The sequence below is a fragment of the Nelusetta ayraudi genome, unplaced genomic scaffold (assembly GCF_046127955.1).
Source record: "Nelusetta ayraudi isolate G7.1 ecotype Tasmania unplaced genomic scaffold, CSIRO-AGI_Nayr_v1 ptg000070l, whole genome shotgun sequence".
Taxonomy (NCBI): Eukaryota; Metazoa; Chordata; class Actinopteri; order Tetraodontiformes; family Monacanthidae; genus Nelusetta; species Nelusetta ayraudi.
In genome coordinates, this window is record NW_027466120.1 from 5,817,334 (window position 1) to 5,839,399 (window position 22,066).

The 22,066-nt window shown below is 43.9% G+C and overlaps 2 protein-coding genes across 2 annotated transcripts; one reads left to right on the top strand and one right to left on the bottom strand.

The window, feature by feature from the left end:
- The first annotated feature begins 8 nt into the window (after nt 1-8).
- gdap1l1 (ganglioside induced differentiation associated protein 1-like 1) lies at nt 9-15,627 on the top strand. Its single transcript, XM_076042284.1, has 6 exons — nt 9-1,712; nt 6,189-6,381; nt 10,285-10,458; nt 11,914-12,008; nt 12,240-12,354; nt 12,452-15,627. Exons 1-6 carry the CDS (start codon nt 1,521-1,523, stop codon nt 12,793-12,795), a joined length of 1,113 nt encoding a protein of 370 aa, XP_075898399.1. The 5' UTR covers nt 9-1,520; the 3' UTR covers nt 12,796-15,627.
- A 1,180-nt stretch (nt 15,628-16,807) lies between these two features.
- Nucleotides 16,808-19,395, bottom strand: fitm2 (fat storage inducing transmembrane protein 2). The gene is made up of 2 exons (XM_076042111.1): nt 19,031-19,395; nt 16,808-18,074 (listed from the first exon to the last, which is right to left on the bottom strand). The coding sequence occupies exons 1-2, from the start codon at nt 19,369-19,371 to the stop codon at nt 17,465-17,467; spliced, it is 951 nt and encodes a 316-aa protein (XP_075898226.1). The 5' UTR covers nt 19,372-19,395; the 3' UTR covers nt 16,808-17,464.
- Between the last annotated feature and the right edge of the window lie 2,671 nt (nt 19,396-22,066).

Sequence of the window (22,066 nt, forward strand, 5' to 3'; positions counted from 1 at the left end):
CACCCAGCTCTCTCCTGACGGCCGCTGCTGTTGGAAATAGTTCAGCAGACCTAACAAGGCGACCAATCCGCACACACACACACACACACACACACACACACACACACACACACACACACACACACACACACACACTTCCAAAAATACGACCCAATCCTTCCACTGCTGCCTGCAAGGAGCCATGCCAGAGTCTTTGCCACCTCCCGACTCAAGTGGGCCCACATGCCATGCAGGACTCGGCCCTCGTCTCCAAAAGCCACTCTTCACACACGCACATACCAAGTTTAAGCAAGGTAATTATATTTGAGATATTTTCATGAAACACTTAAATGCACGTGCATCATAATCATATTTGTACACCAAAGCAAAAATGACCAAAAACAGCAATTAATGAAACTGTCATTCAAGTTCAAGTTGCAACTTTGGCCTGGTGGACTAAATTGATCTGTCACCACTACATATAAACAGATTTGCGTATACAACTTTGGTGGTAAAAGCCTGTTCAAAACAACATTTTTCAGGGGATGAATTGCACTTTTAAAATTTACAGAAAAGTGGCAAGTTTTTAATGCGAGTACTTGCAGAATTCTACTATATTTTTACTATTTTGTCTCCATCCAGTGGAGAAATTTAGTTACTGCAAAACGGCTGCTAACGGACAACGAGTGAGCACGAAACTGGTTAAATGAATAGCTGCTACATCAGTTTGCAAAACAACAAAAAAGAAAGAAAGAAAAAAAAATGGCGTTATTAATTTTATTATTTTCAGTAACTCCACTGACAGTCAGCGCTGCGTGTGCAGTCACGTATGCAGCTCATAGTATAATTTGTAATAGTAATGGCCAAAAGAAAAACAAAAATACATTAATGTTTAATTACAAAAATGAATTCATATTGTTATGCACTATATTCTACCAACTGGCAACAAAAAAGAAAAACTGACAAACAAACAAACAAACAAACAAACAAAACATCAGGTTGAGCTTTTGTCAGCGTTTTCCACCGGGGGAAATGGTTCAACTAGAAACAATTATTATTTCCATTTTCCTCTTTATTTCATGTTGTCCGCTCTCATTTCCTCCCATCCAGCTGCGTGTCCTTACTGGGAGCCGCTTGACCTTCCGCCGAAGCGCTTCCTGCGCTCGTCTCCAGCGCGCATGTTTCTGCGTGCAGCTCCGCTGTGATGTAACACGGCCGGACGCAGATTTAAGTGTAAACGCACGCCGGAGTTATTAAACAGTTATTTTGCATCGGGAGGCCACTGGGATGGACTGAGCTCCGCCTCTGATGATTATTACTATTAGTATTATCATTCGGAGCTGAAGCGACTTTCAGCACCGGAGCTGTCCGAATCTGATGGATGCTGCCGCCGCTGCCGCTGAACCGGAGAGGATGCTCGACTCGCGCTGCTGACACGCACGCGCGCGCGCGCGCACACACTCCCCTCCACTCCCTCACCCCTCCACTCCCTCCTCGCGCCTCTCTCCTCTCCTACACACACGCACACAAAACGCTCTGTCATGGCGTCTTCCAACCATGTTACCCCCACCAACTGTAGCTGGTGGCCCATCTCAGCCATGGACGAGGACGGCAAGATCGCAGCAGCAGCAGCAGACGGCGAGGAGTGCGAGGAACCGACGGCGGAGCCCAAACCCTTCAACAAAGACAGGCTCGTCCTGTACCACTGGACGCAGTCGTTCGCCTCCCAAAAGGTACGAGAGGAGAAGAAAGGGGAGCAGAGGGTGCCTGAAAATGGAGGTGTCTTTCCTCACGCCTCTCTGCATGATCTGGTGTTCACGGCGCGCAGCTTTTGTGTTTTCCTTTCCAAAATGCTACTAACGTGCGCTGCGTGCGTGCGTGCACGGCGATTCCTGCACACATGCACGGCGATGTCGGGGGTCTAATCCCGCAGCCGTGCACATTAGCGCTGCAGCACTGGGTTTATTTCCTCGATGCTCAATCTTCTCTTATTTGTCAGTCATTGGCATAAAACAGAGCCTCGGACACTTCATCTTTGAGTTGCTACGAGGAGGCTGTGCTGTCTGACGAGTGGCTGGCTAATATGGCCACGAGCATATGTGCTGTCACACATGACATTTTGAATTATTGATTGAAATGATGTGCAAAACAAACCACAGGCCACCCTCCACCCTCTGCAGCCGTCTTTTATGTCTCAGCTTGCGATCATGCTGGTTTTTGACACATCCTTTCAATGCCTGTGAAGGTTTTATGGTCTTAGTATAGAGCAAAAAGCAAATTGATAATTAGCCATATCATATTAGACCAAGAAGTTACAGGTGTATGTGTGTGCGAGATGGGCTTTCTCATCCAGACTTGAAGAGCTTAACCCTTTGCACTGCGACCAGGTGAAGGCAACGATTTACACTTTTTACTCAGCATGAGAAGGAGCCATTAGTCATCTTCCTGTCTGGAAGCAGAAAAAGTCAAAATCAACAATCATATACTTGTATTAATTCACTGCAGGGTGATTTGGCTCAGCAGCTCTCATTTCAATTACTTTTATTATCATTATTATTATTTCGATTTAATCAATCCTCCCAATTACTGTTACATCACCTCGAGTAGCTTTAAGGTTCTACCTTCACCATCAGGGAACGATAGGTAGCAGAAAAAGCAGAGAGTAAAATGCCCCTCTGGCAAAGGCCAGGATGGATTCGATGACGAAGGAGTACGTCAGAACAACAGGGCATGTTAGATGTGGAGATAAAGCCATATAGGCCATACTGACATGGTTTGAACATGTCCAGAGGGAGGACAGTGAATATCTGGGTAGAAGAAAGCTGAGATTGGAGCTGGCAGACAGCAGGCCTGCAGGGAGACCAAAGTCACCAGCGACTCTTGTTTTTAAACACGTACATTTGGTACAATAAGTCATAATGTCCAAAGCATCCGCAGTTCAACATGTCACTTCTGCCACTTCATTATTAGGACTTGCAACAGAAGTGTTGGCCCCAAGCTGCTGTGCATGCCTGAGTGCATACATACAATGCATATAATGCATTATGTTTCGACTATACAGCATCCTGTCTGGTCCTATAGAGAAGCTGATTGATCCGTGTGATGTCTCGATGGTGTCAGACTTGATTCCTCATATGGAAATTGTCCCAATTTTTTTTTAGTAGGTTGTAATCTGTCGTTCAGAATGAACTAAACCTATACGTATACCTGACTCGGTGCTCACAAAAACGGATGGGCAGTCTCTACATTTGTCATGTCCACTGCTGGGAAATGATGCCATATGCTGCAGCAAAACACCCCAGTTGTCACTCACTGACTGAGGCTGTTGTTACATTTCCATTGCAGAAATGGTGCTAAAAAGCACACGGCAATCTGGGAAGAGAGGAACAAACAAGACAAAACTCAATTTGTGCCTCTCAGCGGAATACAGTGGCAATTCATTATCATGGAAATACAATAGTGAGCAGCTGGGGGTGCCCCTTCAGAAATGCTTATTCACTGTTATCTAATAGCAGTGCCATTTGTAAATACGGTATTGGACTCCTCTCCCTTCTGTCAAACAATCATCAAGAATCTAATCATTGTTCATTAGCGGATTTCATATTTCTCTATTTTATTTTCCATTTAAAAGTTAATGACTGGGAATTTTTTTATTCATCCCATTTTCTTAATGAGACACAATGTGCTCATTTAAAGTTAAACATTTAAAGAAAAAGCTGTAGATGAATGAAGCCAAAGGAAATAAAATTAAAGAAATCCCAGAAAAATACTGATGCACGGCAACGTTATGGCAGAAATTGTCAAAGAAAATTGTATTTAGACCAAAACACAAAGAAGTGAGAACATACAGAGGTTATTGGGCTATTATTCAGGAAGAGTAGAACACAAGGAAACATTAATTTTAGTCAGACATTTGCAATAAGAGGCTTTGATTTCTTCAGGATGGTTCTCATGGCCAGAGGTAGACGACTAGGAGTTGTTTTTTTTTCTTCTTCAAATATTGCAAAAGGAAGGGAACGTTTTTAAGACATTCTCTCATCAACTCATCATTTCGACAGTCAGTAAAAACAACATCAATCCTAATACCAAGAGGATTTTATCCAGCCTTTATCCGACTATTTGTTGTTTGTTTGTCCGTTTGTGAAAATGGAGGATTTCTGCCCCTCCCTCCTCCCCCATCTCTGAAACCCAGGGCGGTGTTTTCAGCAGGCCTCTCCCTTTTAGTGGACTAACGCACCTTTGATGGTGCACCCCAAAGTAGAACCTGTGCTTTGAGCCCAGAGGCACCTGATGATCTCCAGCTTCAAATACGAACACAACACATGAACAGGAGAAAAAAAAAAAATCAACAACCCAAAAAACTCTTCAGTGACTGTGCAGGCCCGATGATACTTGTGTCTGACGGCGTGCGCCATTATGTAAGATGATGCGTGCTTTAAACGACGTTTTGGGGGATGGCTTTTATGAGATTAAGGGAGCAGGAGGTCTTGAAAACAGAACTGGGCTGAATGTTTCGTGACTCGATTTGCCACAAATGAACAGGACGTGGTGGTTGTGTCTACAGCGCTTTGAAAGATGACCCGTCACTTTCTGGTCTGTGACTGGAAAACCGCTTTGGTTAAAATAACGGCATGAGAGGGCCGACGCTGTGACGGAACAGCCGCCTCAACAAACATTTTGTTTATTATTTTATTGGTCTGAGTAACAAACATCCCTCCGTCCTTGGTGTTTGCAGTGCTGCACAACTGACTGACTCTGCCTTCATCTTGCTAGACTGATGTGTTTGAACCTAAGGGGTCTCATACAGGTGGAAGGTGCTGCTCAGTCCTCTGAAGAAGCAGCGCTTGAGAAGCTCCATCCGCACTTGGACACAGTTGGCAACCTTGAGCCCATGTTAGAAATTTATTATCAGTGCAGCTTTTACAGGATGAAACCGATCGCTGTGTTCTGTCTGTGCCAGACGCTCCTGACCCAGGTTACAGTTTCTGAAACCTCTGCTCAAAAATATAGAGGACAGACAGCACCACCGGTGAAATGTTATAGTGGCTTATAGCTGCAAGAGCTCAATGCGGTGACACTTTAGAGGTTATTTGTAAAAATAAAAAAAGAAGAACAAACTAAATGCTGAACAATTAAACAGCTAACTTGGCCTGTCGGATGTGTCTTCATTTCTCTGGAGTTACCTGATGAAGAAGTGAAAGTGAAGCACAGAAAATGCTTTTAAAAAGGGAAGCAAATGTAATGCTACCTGCACGTAGCTGCAAACTGTTTCTTAAAGGAGAATGACGCTGGCAGATGCCACCATGTATCTCGCTGTCTTTTCAACAAATGTGTCACTCTGTGATCAAATCCGTAAGCCTTTACCAAACAATGTGTGGAATGACTGAAATGGGGCACACATCCAAAGTTCTCCTCCAAAAGTTGTAAAGTACATCGGAAATGTTCATGAGGATCCTGTGTGCATGAGGCTCAATTTGCTGTTTATTGTTCAGGTATTGTGTCTCCTGAGCTGCTGAACCGCTTGGCATCATTGCTAAGCACAAGTGACTAATATCATTGCATAACAAGCCCTTGTTGCAGCAGCAGCAGCAGCAGCATCAGTGTGTTATTGTAGCAGTGGAGACGCCTCGGCCTCGACACCAGCGCTAAACATTGGCTGGTTTTTATACAAGACGTCTTTGCTGGGTGATATTTTTAGAGTGGCAGAGAGAGTGCCGCACTGGCGGGGACTTCGGTGGCTTTTCGCTCTTTCGACTCTTTGACTCACTCTCAACGAGCGATACTACTGCCACGATGACTGAATTGCCCACTTTTCTCTCACCCTGTCTACCCGTGTTCAACTGAAACCTGGGTTCTGCTTTTCCTCCAGAGAGGGAAAATGTAGAGCTTCCCACCCCAAGTGTCATCTCCCTTCATTAATCTTCTTCTCACTAATGTCTCTCCCTGGACTTCGGCTTATCCTTCATCCTCCCTGCAATGGATCCTGCCTGCACTGGGAGATCGTCCTTACTCTGCTATAATACAAAACATTTAGGCTACGGATATACTGTATTGTATTCTCTAGCGTTTGGGGTCACTAACTAATTTCTGCATAGAATTCCATTATAACCAGCTTCATGGAATCATCTACTGGGATTCTCTAAGAGGAAAGACTTTGTCGGCACCCCACATTAACCAGATGATGTTGTTGTGTGTGTTTGCAACTGCAGGTACGTCTCGTCATTAATGAGAAGGGTCTGGTCTGTGAGGAGAGGGACGTGAGCATGCCGCTGCAGGAGCACAAGGAGCCGTGGTTCATGAGGCTCAACCTGGGCGAGGAGGTGCCCGTCTTCCTCCACGGTGACACCATCATCAGCGACTACAACCAGATTATAGATTACCTGGAGAAAAACTTTGTGGGAGGTACGGCACAGTGGTAAACGTGGCTTCCACTGAACGACTCACGCACTTTGTCTCGTCACTTTAGCAAATCACCCGGTGGTCCACATTCAAAATCGATTTAGCACCGTAGCAAATACATTTAAAAAGCTCAACGCAAATATGTGTGTTTTGGATATGACGACCCGGTGAATCCCGTTGCTCCATGGAGTGTCTGTGCAGGTTCTCGCGAGAGAAAAACAATCTGAGTCTGTCAGGACAATGAAGTCCTGCTGGAATTTAAGTCCAACTGGCAATTTGCACGAAGACAAACAGACACAGAAAAGACATCAAGAGATATGTGTTTGCAGTTACCCAGTAATGTACTCAATTAGTCACCAGACATTGTCCACAGTGATTGACCCATTATGTCTGTCTTATCCTTGTTTGCTCAGTGGAGGTTCAGTGCTCACTGACGCCGCTGAGGGCGTGTAGGTGGAGACTCTTCTATCAGTGAAATGGCATATTTCCACTACACGTCAGATGTCCTTGTTTAACACAAGGTGTGTTGGTATTCCTTAATTAAACCCGCTCAACAACCAGCATTGAGGGATAAGTGCCAGTGTTAATTTGTTGATTTAAGATTGGAATGGCCTGTGCAGCCAAAGAGTGAAACGCTCTGTTCAGCAGTGTTTCTAATAGCACATGATGACTGCATGTGTTAGGGTGCCAGTATCAGTGCTGAAGGCTACTGAGCATTAGGAGCAGCCTGTCTATATGATTGATCTGTGTAACACAATTTATTTCAAGAATCACTGACAGCGATCAGTTGGTTTTACCCTTGGTGCCTTGCAACAAGCCTTGGTTTTCCTACTGCGTCTGTGAAATAAATGTGCAATAATTCACTGCTAACCATCGGGAAAGCAGCTATACTCAAATTTTTCCGAGGGAAGGGTAGGAGGACAGTGGCAGGAAAAAAAATCAGGCTGCGTTCTTTGAGGCCATCTGTCATCCTTAGCGCCGAGTGTGTGTTTTTTGTGTGAACCCTTTCTTGGAGCCCAAAGATTGCTAAGACACGGTTCTCTGATTAGGTTGGACCAAGTCACAGTGAGCCCAGCTCACGTGTGGAAACCTGTGTTCCTTGAAAACAAGCTACAGTGATGGTGATAGTGATAGGTAGTGTGGCCGGCCCAGCTATTAAGATGCAGACGGTGGTCCTGTGTTGTTACTGTGGTGTGTTGTTGTATTGCAGTCTGCGAGGGTGACCCGTAGTCTGATCCATGGGCACGTTACATAATATCATGGGCAGCCTTGGATGAGTAAAGGCCTGAGGGGGTGTTGGTTAAATAACTGGAGAACTCCCCTGTCTTAGTTTGTGGGTCACTGCCTGCTCACTAATGAAAAGCTGAAGGCCACAACAGACCCCGGCGTTCCGTGTCCTCTCCCGGTCCACATTTTAAAGTCGCTCACTAATTTAAAATGTCTCCATCTCTCAAAATGTGAAGAAACTGTTTGTGAAGGATTACTTTTCTTATTAGTCTGTCGATCCTTTCATGAATCCAGCGCCTCCGGCACTGGCCGTGCTCACAGTCAGAAGTCTGTCTGCCAGATTTTGCAGACATGCTTTTTCTCTGTGTCAAAATCCCTGATGGATACTGGCAACGCCTGCTGATGCTGGTCTGGACACAGCCACAGACACTTTCACAGTTGTGTTGCGATGCAGCCCAGGCAGGCTGAGCACTACCGTCAAGCACAGTTTTAAGTCACAGCTTCAATCTGGATATGCCTGAATACCCTGATGTCTTGTTGTTTCATATCGGTGGAAGCAACAAATCGGGAGAAATACTCTCAATAATGTCAGTGCCAATAAAATGACAAAATGCACCGCTGCTGGGTGCAGACAGCTGTACAGCAGACAGTCTGGGGCCAACAGCACTCAGTCACCTGCTGCTCTATCTTGTATTCGACCCTGAATGAGAGCCTGTTGCGGTAACTTGTTCCTCAGCTCTGGGCTTGGGCTTTTAAGGGTTGGTAGCCAAAGAGCACTTCATTCTTGTGCGTGCTGTCTCAATTGCACACAAACAGAGAACACACCTGTTACGAAACAAGGAACGCACAGATATAAAAATGCATCTACTGGCATCTGTCTGGCCTCCTTGTTATGGGCCGTTTGTCATCACAGATGCAAAGCTATGTTTGCTCAACCATGGACTGCTAATGTTGTCACGACTGAGCTTGGGTCTAAACCCAATTGCATGACACATTTCAGCTGAACAAGTTCTTTAATGAAAAAGTAGATTAAAAAGAACATTCTTCAGTAACAGGTGAAAGCAATCAGGGCAGCGAAAGTCAGTCAGTAAGACAGGTGGAAAAGACCGAAGAGGAGAGTTACAGTTTCAAAATAGATCCACAAGACAACACGAACAAGACAACTAAACACAACTTAAATTCTCAAGATAGGACAAATATTTTAAAACATTTCAAACTTCAAACGTAAATCTTTATCTTACAGTATATTTGCTGTCGGCCGTGCAAAATTAAAGGCTGCAATTGGACCAAAGTTTCTTGTTTCCCCTCAAAAATCTACAACATAATGCAACAGATTTAAGTAGTTCTTGGAAACAGTTGGTCTCCTTGAACAAGGCAGTCCGTGTCTCAGCTGCTCCTGTGTTCAGTCAGTTCGGTGCAACACAAACGGCGATAGCTGTAGGCGTAGATGTGCTGTGTTTGTGCTGGATGCTGCAGCGGAGCACCTTGAGGAGAGCTGCATGGCGTGCCCAGGTTGGCATACTCGTCATGATTACTCAGCTCCCTGGAGCTCGGCCAGGTGCAGCTCCACCCTTACGCAAGTTTGTCTTGAATATCCTGCAGCAGCCGCTGTGCTTTATCTCCGCCCTGAGCTCGATCCCTCTGTCCTCGCGCAGGACGAGCGGTCCATCTGTGGGGATATAAGAAACTCACCCTGCTCTGCGAACATGTCCCGTCATTTAGTCTGAGACTTGAACTTTTTCTTCATTAAACACAGCAAAATGATTCAGGCAAGGAGATGTTTCGAAATATTTCTGCAGGGTTTTAACGTCATAATAAACCTTATGCTAAACTAAGCTAGTAGCTTAACATGTGTGCTGAACTGTTTGCCTCTTGGCCAGGACTCCCTTTGAAAAGAGATTTTTAATCTCAATGGGACTTTCCTGGTAAAATAAGGGTTAAATAAATAAAAAAAATAAAAAAAATTGACAGTTTTGACCCCTGAAGGGAACAGCCAAGAGGATCTGCTCTGCTTTGTTTTTAATTTGACTGACGGCAAGTAAAGAGAACAGATGAGTCGAGGGAGGACCTGCAGCGGAGCCCAATTAGCCTGTGCTCAATTAAACTGCAGCCACCTCGTTACTGAGCTCATTGTGTTTGTGTGTGTCTGGATTGTCCTTGAACAGCTCCTCCAGGGATTTAGCAGTGTTCTTTCCTTGAACCTGTTCATATTTCTAGTCCATCAAAATTCATAGAAGCAGGGGCAGGTGTTGGATTTACTTTAATTCATTTAGCTCAGTCTACATGCTGTGAAGCTACTAAATGTTGTTGCTCTAGGCTTAGGTTTGAAAGACGTGTTACATAAAACTGTCCCTGCAATCAAACATGGAGCTCCAGAAATTAGTGAGAAGTGGGAAAAAAAAGTGTTATGTATGCGAATACACAAATATATTTTAGCAAGTCTGTCAATATCTTCAGACTCACTCAAAAAAAAATAATATATATATATATATATATATATATATATGTGTTGGACAGTAAAGTGCATAGCTGGTTACCAGGTGACTGAGCTGCCCCTGCCTGTCTGTCTGTCTGTTTGTCTGTCTGTGAAGCTGAGCCTGGCTGCACTTGCAGAGCCCTGGCATGTTTCTAGGTTACACTGAAAGGCTTTCTGCATGTTTGCGCTCCCTTCTCACGCAGACACGGTGGCTCAGCTGATCCCCGACGCCGACTCGCCTCTACACGAGCGCGTGCAGCAGTACCGTCAGCTCCTCGATGGCCTGCCCATGGACGCCTACACGCACGGCTGCATCCTCCATCCAGAGCTCACCACCGACTCCATGATCCCAAAGTACGCCACCGCAGAAATACGTAGTAAGTGAAGCCACTGCGACCTGCACTGCATCAACATGGCTGGCACGGTGTAAAGCGTTGCGGTTTGCCAAATTGATCTTCAAAACACAAGAGGTTTCATGTTGGTGTTTGTTTGAATGAAATAATGTGGAGACGGATGAAAGACAGAGGGGATTTAAAGCATGTTGACAATTCTTCAACATTTTAATAGTTTTAATAAGCAACATTTTCCGCATATATTCTACTGTTCTGGTGTGTCCTAAAACAGCCCACAAAAAAAACTTTATCTGTGAGCGGAGTAATGAGGTGGAGCATGCAGATGAACAGTTTCCCTGTTTCCATGTAGAGCTTAGACAGAACACACTTAAACTGCATCTCACAGAGCTTGAGTTTTGCCTAAAATAATAAAAATTAGTGTCAGAAAAGAAAAGCAAGAGAGTAAAAAACGGTAAAACAGAATTAACCAGTGGCCTGTTGGCATTAAAGACAATAGGTATTGCATTCAGCACGACCATCATTTACTATTATTAATGAGTGCACCTCTTCTCACTCTTGATATTGCAACACACATTGCACAGTTGAACCCACCTGTTCAAAGTTCCAACAACTAACTTGCTATTGAAATTCTTAATACAGGCCCCCAAAAACATATCTTTATGCTTTTCATGATCAGAGATATTTGTTTGTGCCAGAGCAGCTAAACACTGAACCAACTCCTGGACAGTGTAGAAGTCCATCCTGCCTGAGAGCCAGAGTCGGAGTCTCTGTGGACAGAGTGTCCCGAGTCGGAGCCACAAGAGACAAACTGCAGCCAGCGAGCTGTGAATAAGACGCCAGGACAGCCCACTGTGTTGACAGAATCAGCTCCACTTGTGCAGCAGTGCAGCAAGATCTCACATGACAGAGAGTTCTGCTGCCATTTTCTTTTCTTTTTTTTTTTTTACGCTGAATGTTCACACATGCTCAACATTCTGGTCCCGTGCACCAGTGACTATGTGTTGCGTTGTGTGTCTCTTTTATTTCGAACTTGTACAGATGACTCTGCAGAATGCTTCTGGTTATGTGTATTATGTGTTTTTAATATGTTTCTTGTACTCAAGCCTGATATTTAGAGCTTTAATCCAGAACCCAGGGCGACCTGGAAGTTGAGTGGCATGAGAAAAAAAGGCCTATAAAAACCACCATGCGATTTTAAATGATTAAAAATGTGTAATTGTACATAAACACTTGACACACAGACCTACTGCACCTGTTTATCTGAAATGTCCATTCCCAACATTTGCCGCCAGCAGCTCTTAGACAAAAAGCTGCGTCCAGATCCTTCTGTTCAGGGAAAAGGAATCACTGAAGTTTTCGCCTCCACGTTTGTCTCTGCCAGCTCGTTCTGTGTTCTTGCAAACTGTGTGACTCAGAGACTATTTTTAGCGGCGGATTGATATGTGTTTCCACCAACAATGTGTGTGATGGCGTTCTCAGGACACCTGGCCAACGCTGCAACAGAGCTGATGAAGTTGGACCATGAGGAGCCTCAGCTGACAGAACCATACCTGTCCAAGCAGAAGAAGCTCATGGTGAGTCTGTGTGTGCGTTTTGCCTGATAAGAAAACATTTATATGATTCGTCTGTTTATACATGTTGGGAATGATTTATTATCTAATATGATGAAAAAAAGAACTTTAAAATTGTGAAATGGCATCAGAAATGAGATCATAGAAAATGTCTCTGTCAGTCAGTTTTTCACTGTAAAAATGTTTTAAAAGATCCTAAAAGATCACTGAAATTTGTTTCCCATCGACTGTCAGTCAAAAATCCTGGACCACGATAATGTGAACTACCTAAAGAAAATCCTCGGGGAGCTGGCCATGGTTCTAGATCAAGTGGAGGCTGAACTGGAGAAAAGAAAACTAGAGTATCAAGGTGAGATTTTCTCTTCACACAAACAGGAGCAGAGCAGAGCATCCCTTTTGTTTTGTTTTTTACGTCAACATTTTCTCTTGTTTTTGACACCTTGCAGGTCAAAAGTGTGAGTTGTGGCTATGTGGACCTGAATTTACGCTAGCTGATATTTGCCTCGGAGCCTTGTTGCACAGGCTCAAGTTCTTGGGACTTTCTAAGAAATACTGGGAGGATGGCAGCAGGTCCAACCTGCAGACCTTTTTTGTGCGAGTGCAAAAACGCTACGCTTTCCGGAAGGTCCTGGGCGACATCCACACGACCCTCCTGTCCGCGGTCCTACCCAACGCCTTCCGGATGGTAAAAAAGAAGCCGCCGTCTTTCTTCGGGGCCTCTTTTCTCATGGGCTCACTGGGAGGGATGGGCTACTTTGCCTACTGGTTTTTAAAAAAGAAATACATGTAGTGAATGCCCCCTTGTTGTGTTTCAACTGTCTGTGTATTTGTGTGATGTTCTAACTTTTCTGTAATGTTTTATGACTGCAGGAAAACATAATGAATCTATATAGAGAACACTATTACTTACCTGGGAGAACAAATATTAAAACATTCCATGATAAGAAATTCCTCAACAGCACATTTTCTGGTTAAGGCCTTCATGGAGTTTAAGTTGTGGCAACATGCCGCTCATGTGCCGCCGTTTCTTGTTTAACTTTAGTTTGGAGGCATGCATCCGGCGTATCGACCCGGAAACTTCAATAAGTTAATAACCCTGGCAAAATGTTTTCATAGAAAAAAAACAAAACATCAAAGGGTTATCTGACCTTCGCATGCCACTGTTAAATTCATCACACCAACCTGCTGTTTACGTCAAGCTGAGTGAGCATCAGCGAGTTAAACCATGGGAGAGTGTACATGACAGCGGCTCCCTGATAGAATGAGCCGCCAGGAAACTGCCACAGGAAATGAAAGGTGAAGAAAGATGACTTTGTGGAGAAAATAGTTTGGAATATTGGGAAATTTCAGTGTCAGTGCTTTACTTTTGTGGAGACGTTGGCATTTGCGTCAATTGTACTTGCTGAGGCAAGAGCCAATGGCTTTAGCGAGGTAGCTCAGAGGTTAGCTTCACCTCAGTGCAGTAAACAGCTGTTTGAAGGTCAGTCTGGCTTCATTGCTACCAAACATCTTTTTCTCTTTTCCATAATTTGAATGAATTAGTAAACGAAGACAGTGGTGATCAGTGAGAGTGCACGAAGACCTGGGAAACAACAAGCTCCCGTTTCTAAAAAATAATTTCTTAGAGGCTCATTTAAAGGACTGGAATCAAACTGAATGAATGGATAAACTCACTAAAAAATGAATATACACCAACTCAGAATATGAGGATTTCACTCTGGCATCACTTCTGGCAAAAGTGAGATCATGAGACATCGAAAAAGAAGGATTAACACTCTTACCTTTGGATGCTACTAACTGATCACCCATCGTGTATTAAAGAGATGAAGGACAACCAGACACTTGACGCTTTCATTCAAATGCAATGCAAATATAAAAGATGCAAATTTGAGGGAGCTTTAACGACTGTACCTCGCAGACAGACCACAGCGTGCTTGGCATTGATCGACTCTCCTCAGTTCTCACCTTCAATATGAACTTCTATATTTTCCCAAAATATCAAACTATGGTTTTTGCAGTGCACCCTGCACACAATGAAACACAAGGAGAGATGTGCTCGGTCTGCGGTTTATTTTTGGGCACCACAGGTTACACGTCACGCACCGATGCACCGTCTCACTGTCCTCACTGAGCGGAAGCTCTCGTGTCACAACACGTGGGTGTTTGAAAAGTCACACTTAGTTAAACAGGTAGTGAGTGTAGTAAAATTCCTCATTGGTGGCACACATTAGGTTTAGGATGCGTTTTCATTGCATGGGTCCTTTTTAACGCGTTTTCGTAATGGGTAGATATCCGGAGGCAGAATTTATGATCTCAGCCGAGCACAGATTTCTTCATGTTTTCTTGCTAATTGTGACCTTTGAATCACCTGCCCTGCACAGCAAGTAGGAGACGGTGCCGCAGCAATACTGGGCGGGAATCAGCTTGGCTTTCACTACGGCTTGGTCATCGCCAAACATCCTCCTGACAGATGCAAGATTGTTTTTACAGACAGATATTTATTACTGTACGTACGTTGTGTTACTTATTTCTTCCGGGCTGCATTCTCAATGAGCTCAGAGGAGAGGCTGACTCAGAGTGTTGACCGAGAAGAAAAGCCTTTGCTATCTTGCCGCAGATTCTTCATGCAGTGAACTTCTCCCGCTCTCATCACACTCCATCACTCTGCCTCCGACCTGCAGGCTTCAGCGCGTCATAATTCTGCTCCCCAAACATTCACCCATTTAGGTTGTGGCTTCAAGCTGCTTTTGGTTGTGTGACTGCTGCTGCTGCTGCTGCTGCTGCTCTGTGTTGCAATACACTGTCCAACTAAGTTTTACGTAACCACGTTTGTAGTGAAACGCCAAGCATCGAGTTTCTTCATTTTCTGAATCAGGACACCACCAGGCTCTTTCACATGGTGACAGGCAGCACACGGCGACCGCGGCAGATTATGTTGAACCAAAGACGACGATCATCGTTGCTCCTTAACAAAGTCTGCTTGCTTGTGGCGTACTTGGTGACAGATTTAGAGAATGGGGAGTCTGCTGGCTCAGGTTTGATTGTGTGGAGTGCCATATAGCCATACAGAGACATAGACTAGAAATGCATTAAGGGAACAGAAAGCTGACCTGTTCTCTCCGACCGTCCTTGCATGAGCAGCAGTGGTTTGAACACTAGAGACGTAAAGGTTTTTGGAGTGAGGAGGAAGAGGGCACAAGTGTAAAGTACTATTTCCTGTAGTGATTTCGTCATTTAATGGTTCTTTGTGTTGACTTTTTTTTTTTTTTTTTGTTGCTCATTCACTTTGTTATTCTGCAGCAGAGGATTTTCTTGACCAGCCAATGAGCATGAGCGCTGGGTTCATTGCGAACATTGTCTACTTCAACTCTGTGACTTCTTCTGACTGAAAGCTGAGCGGCTTTGATCTGTTCTCTTTGGACACGCCGAGGGTTCAAACTGAGATATCCAAGTTGTGATTTGTGGCCATTATATTTCACAATAGTATTTTTTTATTTTTACGTTTTATTTTTTATATTTCTATATATAAATATGCATTTATTTATGGTGCTTTTTATGATGTTTGTTCATGAGCCTTAATTTATTCAGTTGCCATCAACAACAAATAAATTATGAAAATGGAAAACAAAAAAAATCTTGTTGTATTTATTTGTCTAACCAAAAACAATAACGGGACTGCTCTAAACATTTTTGTGAAACAGTGAATTCATCATCTCTGAGTTTCAGCCAAATCTGAGTCTTGACCCCAATTTTTCAAACATACCAAACACCCACAAGTGTATAGTATGATTTTTTTTTCAAGCAAAATTTAGAAGTGATTTTTTTTGTGCTCTTTTTACTTTCTCTTCTTATATGGTGTCGTCTTGGAGGAATTAAAAAAACAAAACAAAACAAAAAAACAGGTGGGATTAAATCAACAACCTCATGCACCACAGTCAAGCTTCCTCCAGCCTGATGAGGTGATGTTTTTATTTTCTTGCCCTTTTCTCTCACTTTGACTTTAAAATACAAATACATTTCTCATAGGAGAGACCAGGATTTGAACCCTGGTCTCCCACACCAGAGGCAGCAGTCTAACCCACTGAGCCAACCTGCCCGTCACTGCTGATCCTAACACAACAGGTAGAGCTGAAGTGTTTTATATCCAATTTTGGTTAAAAAAGTTCTCCTCACTTTTTAAATTGCATTCAAATAGAGTTTGAAAAGAAGGAAGGGGGAGCTAGCTTGCTAGCTCCACTTACCTGTTTGCTGCTTCCTGTTGATCTCAGTTGAAGGAAATTCCAAATGCTCGGAAGATTGAAATGCTCGGAAATTCGACAGACGCAACGCAAGTTTTGGTTGTTTTGTTGGTTTGAGTTTAGTTTGGTTTTTGATGTGGTTTGGACACACTCACACACACAGACACACAAGTGTTGTATGCTGTGACCTCCGTGTTGAGAGTCAGCGTTGCTCCCCACAAGACCGTCTTCAGCACTGATGAGCAACGAACTATAAAGGCCTCACTGCTTCACACACACACACACACACACACACACACACACACACACACACACACACACACACACACACACACACACACACACACAGGCCAGCAAATCTGAGCCTTTTTATCGGAGTCCTAGTCGATAAAATGTGTTGAATTCAACAAGGCATCAGATTTAGTCATAAACAGTGGGCTAATTATGCTCGTTACTAAATTTCATTCTGGAGCAATTCTGGGATAAGTCAATAAGTAATCATGAGAATATTCTCTACTGGGTTCCAGGGTGACAAATCAAGAAATGAAGACACAGAGAATAAGACACCTTTTAAAATTTTAATGGGGTTTGGACAGTAGGATGGCACAAAATAATTATTTGTGATTAAAAGCCAGTGCAAACCTGCCAACATTCACCCACCCTTTAGCGTTAAAATATTTTGATAAAATTTTCTCATGCTGCCTTACAGCGGCAGCCAACACAATTTTATATGAAAAATATCTTTTATGTGCTCTACATCCTTCAGTCATCAAACATATATTGTCGACACACCATTGTAACATTCTCAGCGAAATGAAATGTGGGTGCACAGTGTTCATCCAGACTTTGTTCTATAGGTAGTTTTCATCAGCTGCTCTTTATAGTTACAGAGGAACTGTAACTCATCTGCACAACACACCTGGAGATGTAAACATTGTTAAAAGTCGTCACGTAGGGAGCTAAAAACTGCGATGAGCACGAGGCCACAAACAGCGAGACAATGGTGCAGCATTTGGAGCTGGGAATAGCAGACAGCAGAGCAGCCTCTCACACCTGTCTCAGGTTACCACGAGTTGTGGTAAAGCTGTGAATGACTTAATAGCTTTAAACTGAAGGGGCGTCGGCTTGGACCCTCGGACAGACGGCGTCAAGTGTAGTGTTTTGTTTGGAGGACGGCTGCAACGTCAGCGGCGACTAACGTGCGCGAGGTGAGCTGCGGGCTCAGGCGTGCTGCTTCTGTTCCTTGGGGTGGCGCTGTGGGGGGAGTCCTGGCGACACGGACTTCAGGTACCAAACCCGGTAGGTCAGGTACCAAGCCAAGAGGCCGCACACCGTCCCGATCAGTTTGTGAGACAGGTCGTGGAAGTAAACGCAGGTGCAGACAAACATCCACAGCCAAAGGACCACGATCAGATTCAAGGCGACGTAGAGCAGGTTGAGCACCGTCCGGGGCAGAGCCGAGTGGCTGGCGTCCTTCACCAAGGCCATGGGGGCCATCTCCTCCACGATGAAGAGGGTGGAGTAGGTGAGGATGAAGCAGTGTCCCGAAATGTCGTATCCATGCCAGTGGAAGCCGGCCCGCCGGCACACCGCTTTGGACGCGAACTCCTCCTTGACGGCGTCCCGGGCGACGGTCTCGAAGCACGAGCCGGTCACGTCCTCGATGTAGAAGAAGGCGCCGACGCAGACGTACCAAACGGCCGTGGCGACGGCCAGCGACAGCAGGCGGCGGCCGAGGAAGTAAGCGCTCCGGCTGAAGGAGGAGTTGCAGAGGACGACGAAGGGCGTGAGCAGCAGGAGGGTCCACCCCCACGACAGCTTGACCAGGTACCTGCCAGGGGGAGAGCGCACGTCAAACATCAACCAGCGTAGGAGCAGTTTTAATTAGCGGTGGCATGTTAATGTTTTCTATTGTTTTGACTTTGCGCTCATCATTGTTTTTGATACAAGGTGGCAGCAGTTGGTGAAAGCACACATACTGAGGCATAGGTGAGAGGAAGGGGAGGAGCACAGGAAGTGGGAGAGCACACAAGGTAATAACACTGCTCCTACAATTAGTACAAGTTCTCAAGGGTGAACAAACAGCTTTCCGCCCCAGTGTCAATAAAGAGGCTGTTTAAATTTTGTCCTTTGGAACTAAATTTTAGACATCAATACCTTTTTAGCATAAACTTTATTTGGAATAAATAAGTATTTGTTTATGTGTAGAAAATGAAATGGGAGCAATTTTCTTGTTTTTTAGGTTAGTAATTTGATGAGACCAGAATTATACATAAACAGCAAAGCAAATTGAAATAAATGGCAAGTTGGCCTGGTAAAACTTAATTCATACAGAATTTGGGTTAATAAGTAAGGGTCTTTAAAAAGTAAGGTATTTGGACATATCATTTAATAAGTATAATATAGTAAAAAAAAAAAAAAAGAAAGAAAAAAAAAGAAGAAGGACAACTTAAGTATTCAAAGCCACGGGGAATCCCGTGTATTTCTGAACTATCAATTGTACACGAAATATATTTTGCCTCCTTTGTTTTGAAAGTGACTTCATCAAGTGACGACACTAACCACTTCAAGAGATGCAGCAACTACATTGTGGCCACCTTTCATCGCCAGGAATAAGCACTTCCTATTGCCAATGCCTCGGTAGAGGCTTAAACTGTCAACAGCGTCCATAGGGATTCATCGACCATTGAGGGAATCCGTGATCTCCAAATGTCGTGCTTACGACGTCCCATTCATTGGTCCGGACAGCTAACCTCTGCTAGCCACCGCCCCATTAGCATTACTTACACGTTCACGGCATTTCTGCTGTGGCTGAAATATGTCTGCGGGACGAGCTCCAACTCTTTCGCGACTGAACCCACGAGTGCAAGGAGTAGAAATATCCAGTGGATGTTTTGACGGGCTGCGGGTTTCCTCCAGAATGCAACTAAGCTGTCCACAATGACACCCAGTGCCGCCATGATGACATTACTGTACAGCGAACCGGAACCGGCGGTTCTGACGTCACTGCACTGCGACCTCGACCAATGAGGATGTCGGAACCTGAACGGCGTGCCTCCTTTTCTTCTTCTTCGATTTGTCCTCGTTTTTACAAACAGGTCATTTAAAAGTGCAACAGAGCTGGTCATTGTTCAGAGCGACTGTAAGCGGAACAATTCCTACACCCATTAGAAAATATGCACGATAAATTCTGGAATATACGCGAGCTCATTGGTCATGCTGAGATTGCGCTTTGTTGAGTGCTGTGTGTGGAACGTCCATCCTTTGATCTGTGCCTTGCAGCTTTAGTGTATATAGAATTATTAGAACTACGAGTAGCCCGGAGGACAGATAAATAGATAACTAGCTAAATGAAGAAATAAATACCTATTTGTATAAACACAGGAATAATCATAATAAATAGTGTAAGAATACATTTATTTATAAAGCGCTTTTCATTGGGAAATCTGAAAGTGCCACAGATAAAAACAAAATAAAGGAAAAACTGTAAATCAACACAAAACTTAATCAGAACTCAGAGGCGGCGAAGCAGCAAACAAACAAACAAACGCCAGCGTACACTCCTTTCATCTAGCTTTAAAAAGCCTCTCCAAATAAGAACGTTTTCAGGCCTAAAATATTCTGTTGAGCCCTATAAAATGTATGTATGCTTATCTATTCATTGTACATTGTACAGCCAACTTACAATTTATCTCATAACTTATTCTTAAAGAAGCAAGTTTAAAAGATGGTAAGAATGTTGAAAGTGCCCATGTCAGCTGCTAACCCTGCAAACCCAGCAGTGGCCTCATCCACCGGATAGCGCCGGACTGCGTCGTGCTACACACTCCTAGGCTAGTTCCTAGTCCTACTAGGGACCTGGCCAAGTCATCAAGTGCTCCACTGCTGCTGCCCCGCCAACTGCTCGACAAACAGCGTTAAGGTACTGACCTGCTTTCATTTTATGCTCCATCAGAAATTTCAACCGTGTAGCAGAAACAAACATATGCTTTCTTGCATGTACTTTAATTAACTAATGAACTCTGCGTACACTGAAGCTAGCTAGACAGTAGACAGCCTACATGTGTCTATCTCAAAAAGGGAGCAAATTTTAAATACTTTTGTGTTTCCCTTCCACAGTGTCGTAAGCTATATTGTGGGATGGGATTGTGGCATTTAAACCACCTTAAGACTCACACAGATCATGAACTCTTGAGCAGTAAAATAAACATCTGATGGTCTTTTTAAATTGCCTTGTGAAAGTGACCTGTATGTTTTCTGCTTCTATCCAAAGCGAACACTATGATGACTCACAGCGATTTTAAATGGTGAAGCGAACAAATCTCCAGCTATGCCAAAAAAGATTAATGATGTTTGTCCTCGATGCACTCTGACTTGGCACGAACGCTGCTCTCTCCCAAATACAATTAACCAGGAAGTTCAAGGCGGAGGACAGCCAAAATAAGAAGAGGAAGTACTAAAAATGAGAAAAAAAAACTAGAAATGAGTCTGACCAAAAAGTGTGTACAGCTTACAGCAGTTGATAAAAATATTTTGATGTCACAGAGAGTGTGATAAGTAGAAATTGACTGAAACGCAGGGATTGCATCCAAACACTAAGTTGTCGTGTCGAGGCCAACTCCCCCTTTCTCCCCTGTCTTTTTATTTGATCTTGTGCCACAAGTTCCTGAACAAATTCATTGTTTTAATGCTATCTTGCTCCTTGTGTTTTTTGTATTCAGAAGGCGACACACTGACGTTTTTCTCTCCCCTAATTTTTGTCCTACCTAATTTTTTATTTTTTCATTTGCTGCTGATGGGGCCATTGAGTTCTCTGCTTCACCTCTCAGACACAACAAGGTCACAGAGGAGTTGTAAAATGCCAGTGCCTTGCAGCATCAACTCCAACCACACCCTGGCTGGGAAACTGTTTGGCTTGATCAGGTTGTGTCAGTGTTAGTTTTGGATGTATATTAATTTCTATAGTACCCAAAGAAAAAATTCTACTATATGTACTATATGTACGCTCATATGTAATTCTATTACATAATTCTATTACATGTAATTCTATTACATATGAGCGGTGTTGAAAATGGTTGGATTGATTGAGTCGTCGCTCTTTCTTTCCTGCAGATCTGTGGAAGAATCTGCTGATGAAGGTGGTCCACATGGTCCAGATGAAGGATGCTTATGTTCCGCTGCTGTTGGCTGCCACCTTGTGGATGATGCCATACACTGGGCAGGTTCGTGTTGCTCCCTTGACAGCCTTCGCAGAGCTTCTTCTCAGGACCTGGGCTGCAGGACAGCAGGATGTCGAGATGCTGACCGGAGCTGTCAGTGGAGCTCAAGGTGAGAAAACATTTTCCACTCAGCAAGAACATTTGAACACTAACTTCTTTAAAGACTTCTTTTAGACTTGTACTAGACCTGAACCACAACATTTATCAGAAATCTTCTGACGTTCCTTTAGTTTGTTTTGTAGAATGTCTCACAAAGAAAAGATGCATTTGTCAGCTGACTCCTGGGCTTCACAATGCCTTTGGAATCACGGCCCTCCACAAGCCATGACATCTACAGGCCAAAACATGTCAGTTATGTAAGGTAGACAGGAGCAACACAACCAAAAAAAAAAAGAAAGAAAGAAAAGTCCCAGTTTGTGCATAAAGAAGACGATGACCTTGGCAGCTGTTTGTGGATAAATGCCGCCTGTGTGATGGTTGTGGCAGCTACCAGTACATCACTGATCTGGTCCGGTCCTGGTATGATGAGCGACACCACCTCTTCTATCCAAACACATGCAGCAGATCTGTGTGCTCTCACTACACAAACACATAATAAAGCTGC

Coding starts and splice junctions, on each gene's coding strand:
- gdap1l1 (XM_076042284.1), top strand. CDS start 1,521: ATGGCGTCTTCCAACCATGTTACCCCCACCAACTGTAGCTGGTGGCCC. Junction 6,382..10,284: donor GGAGAAAAACTTTGTGGGAG/GTACGGCACAGT, acceptor CTTCTCACGCAG/ACACGGTGGCTCAGCTGATC. Junction 12,355..12,451: donor AAGAAAACTAGAGTATCAAG/GTGAGATTTTCT, acceptor GACACCTTGCAG/GTCAAAAGTGTGAGTTGTGG.
- fitm2 (XM_076042111.1), bottom strand. CDS start 19,371: ATGACCAGCTCTGTTGCACTTTTAAATGACCTGTTTGTAAAAACGAGG. Junction 18,075..19,030: donor AGCAGAAATGCCGTGAACGT/GTAAGTAATGCT, acceptor TCCCCCTGGCAG/GTACCTGGTCAAGCTGTCGT.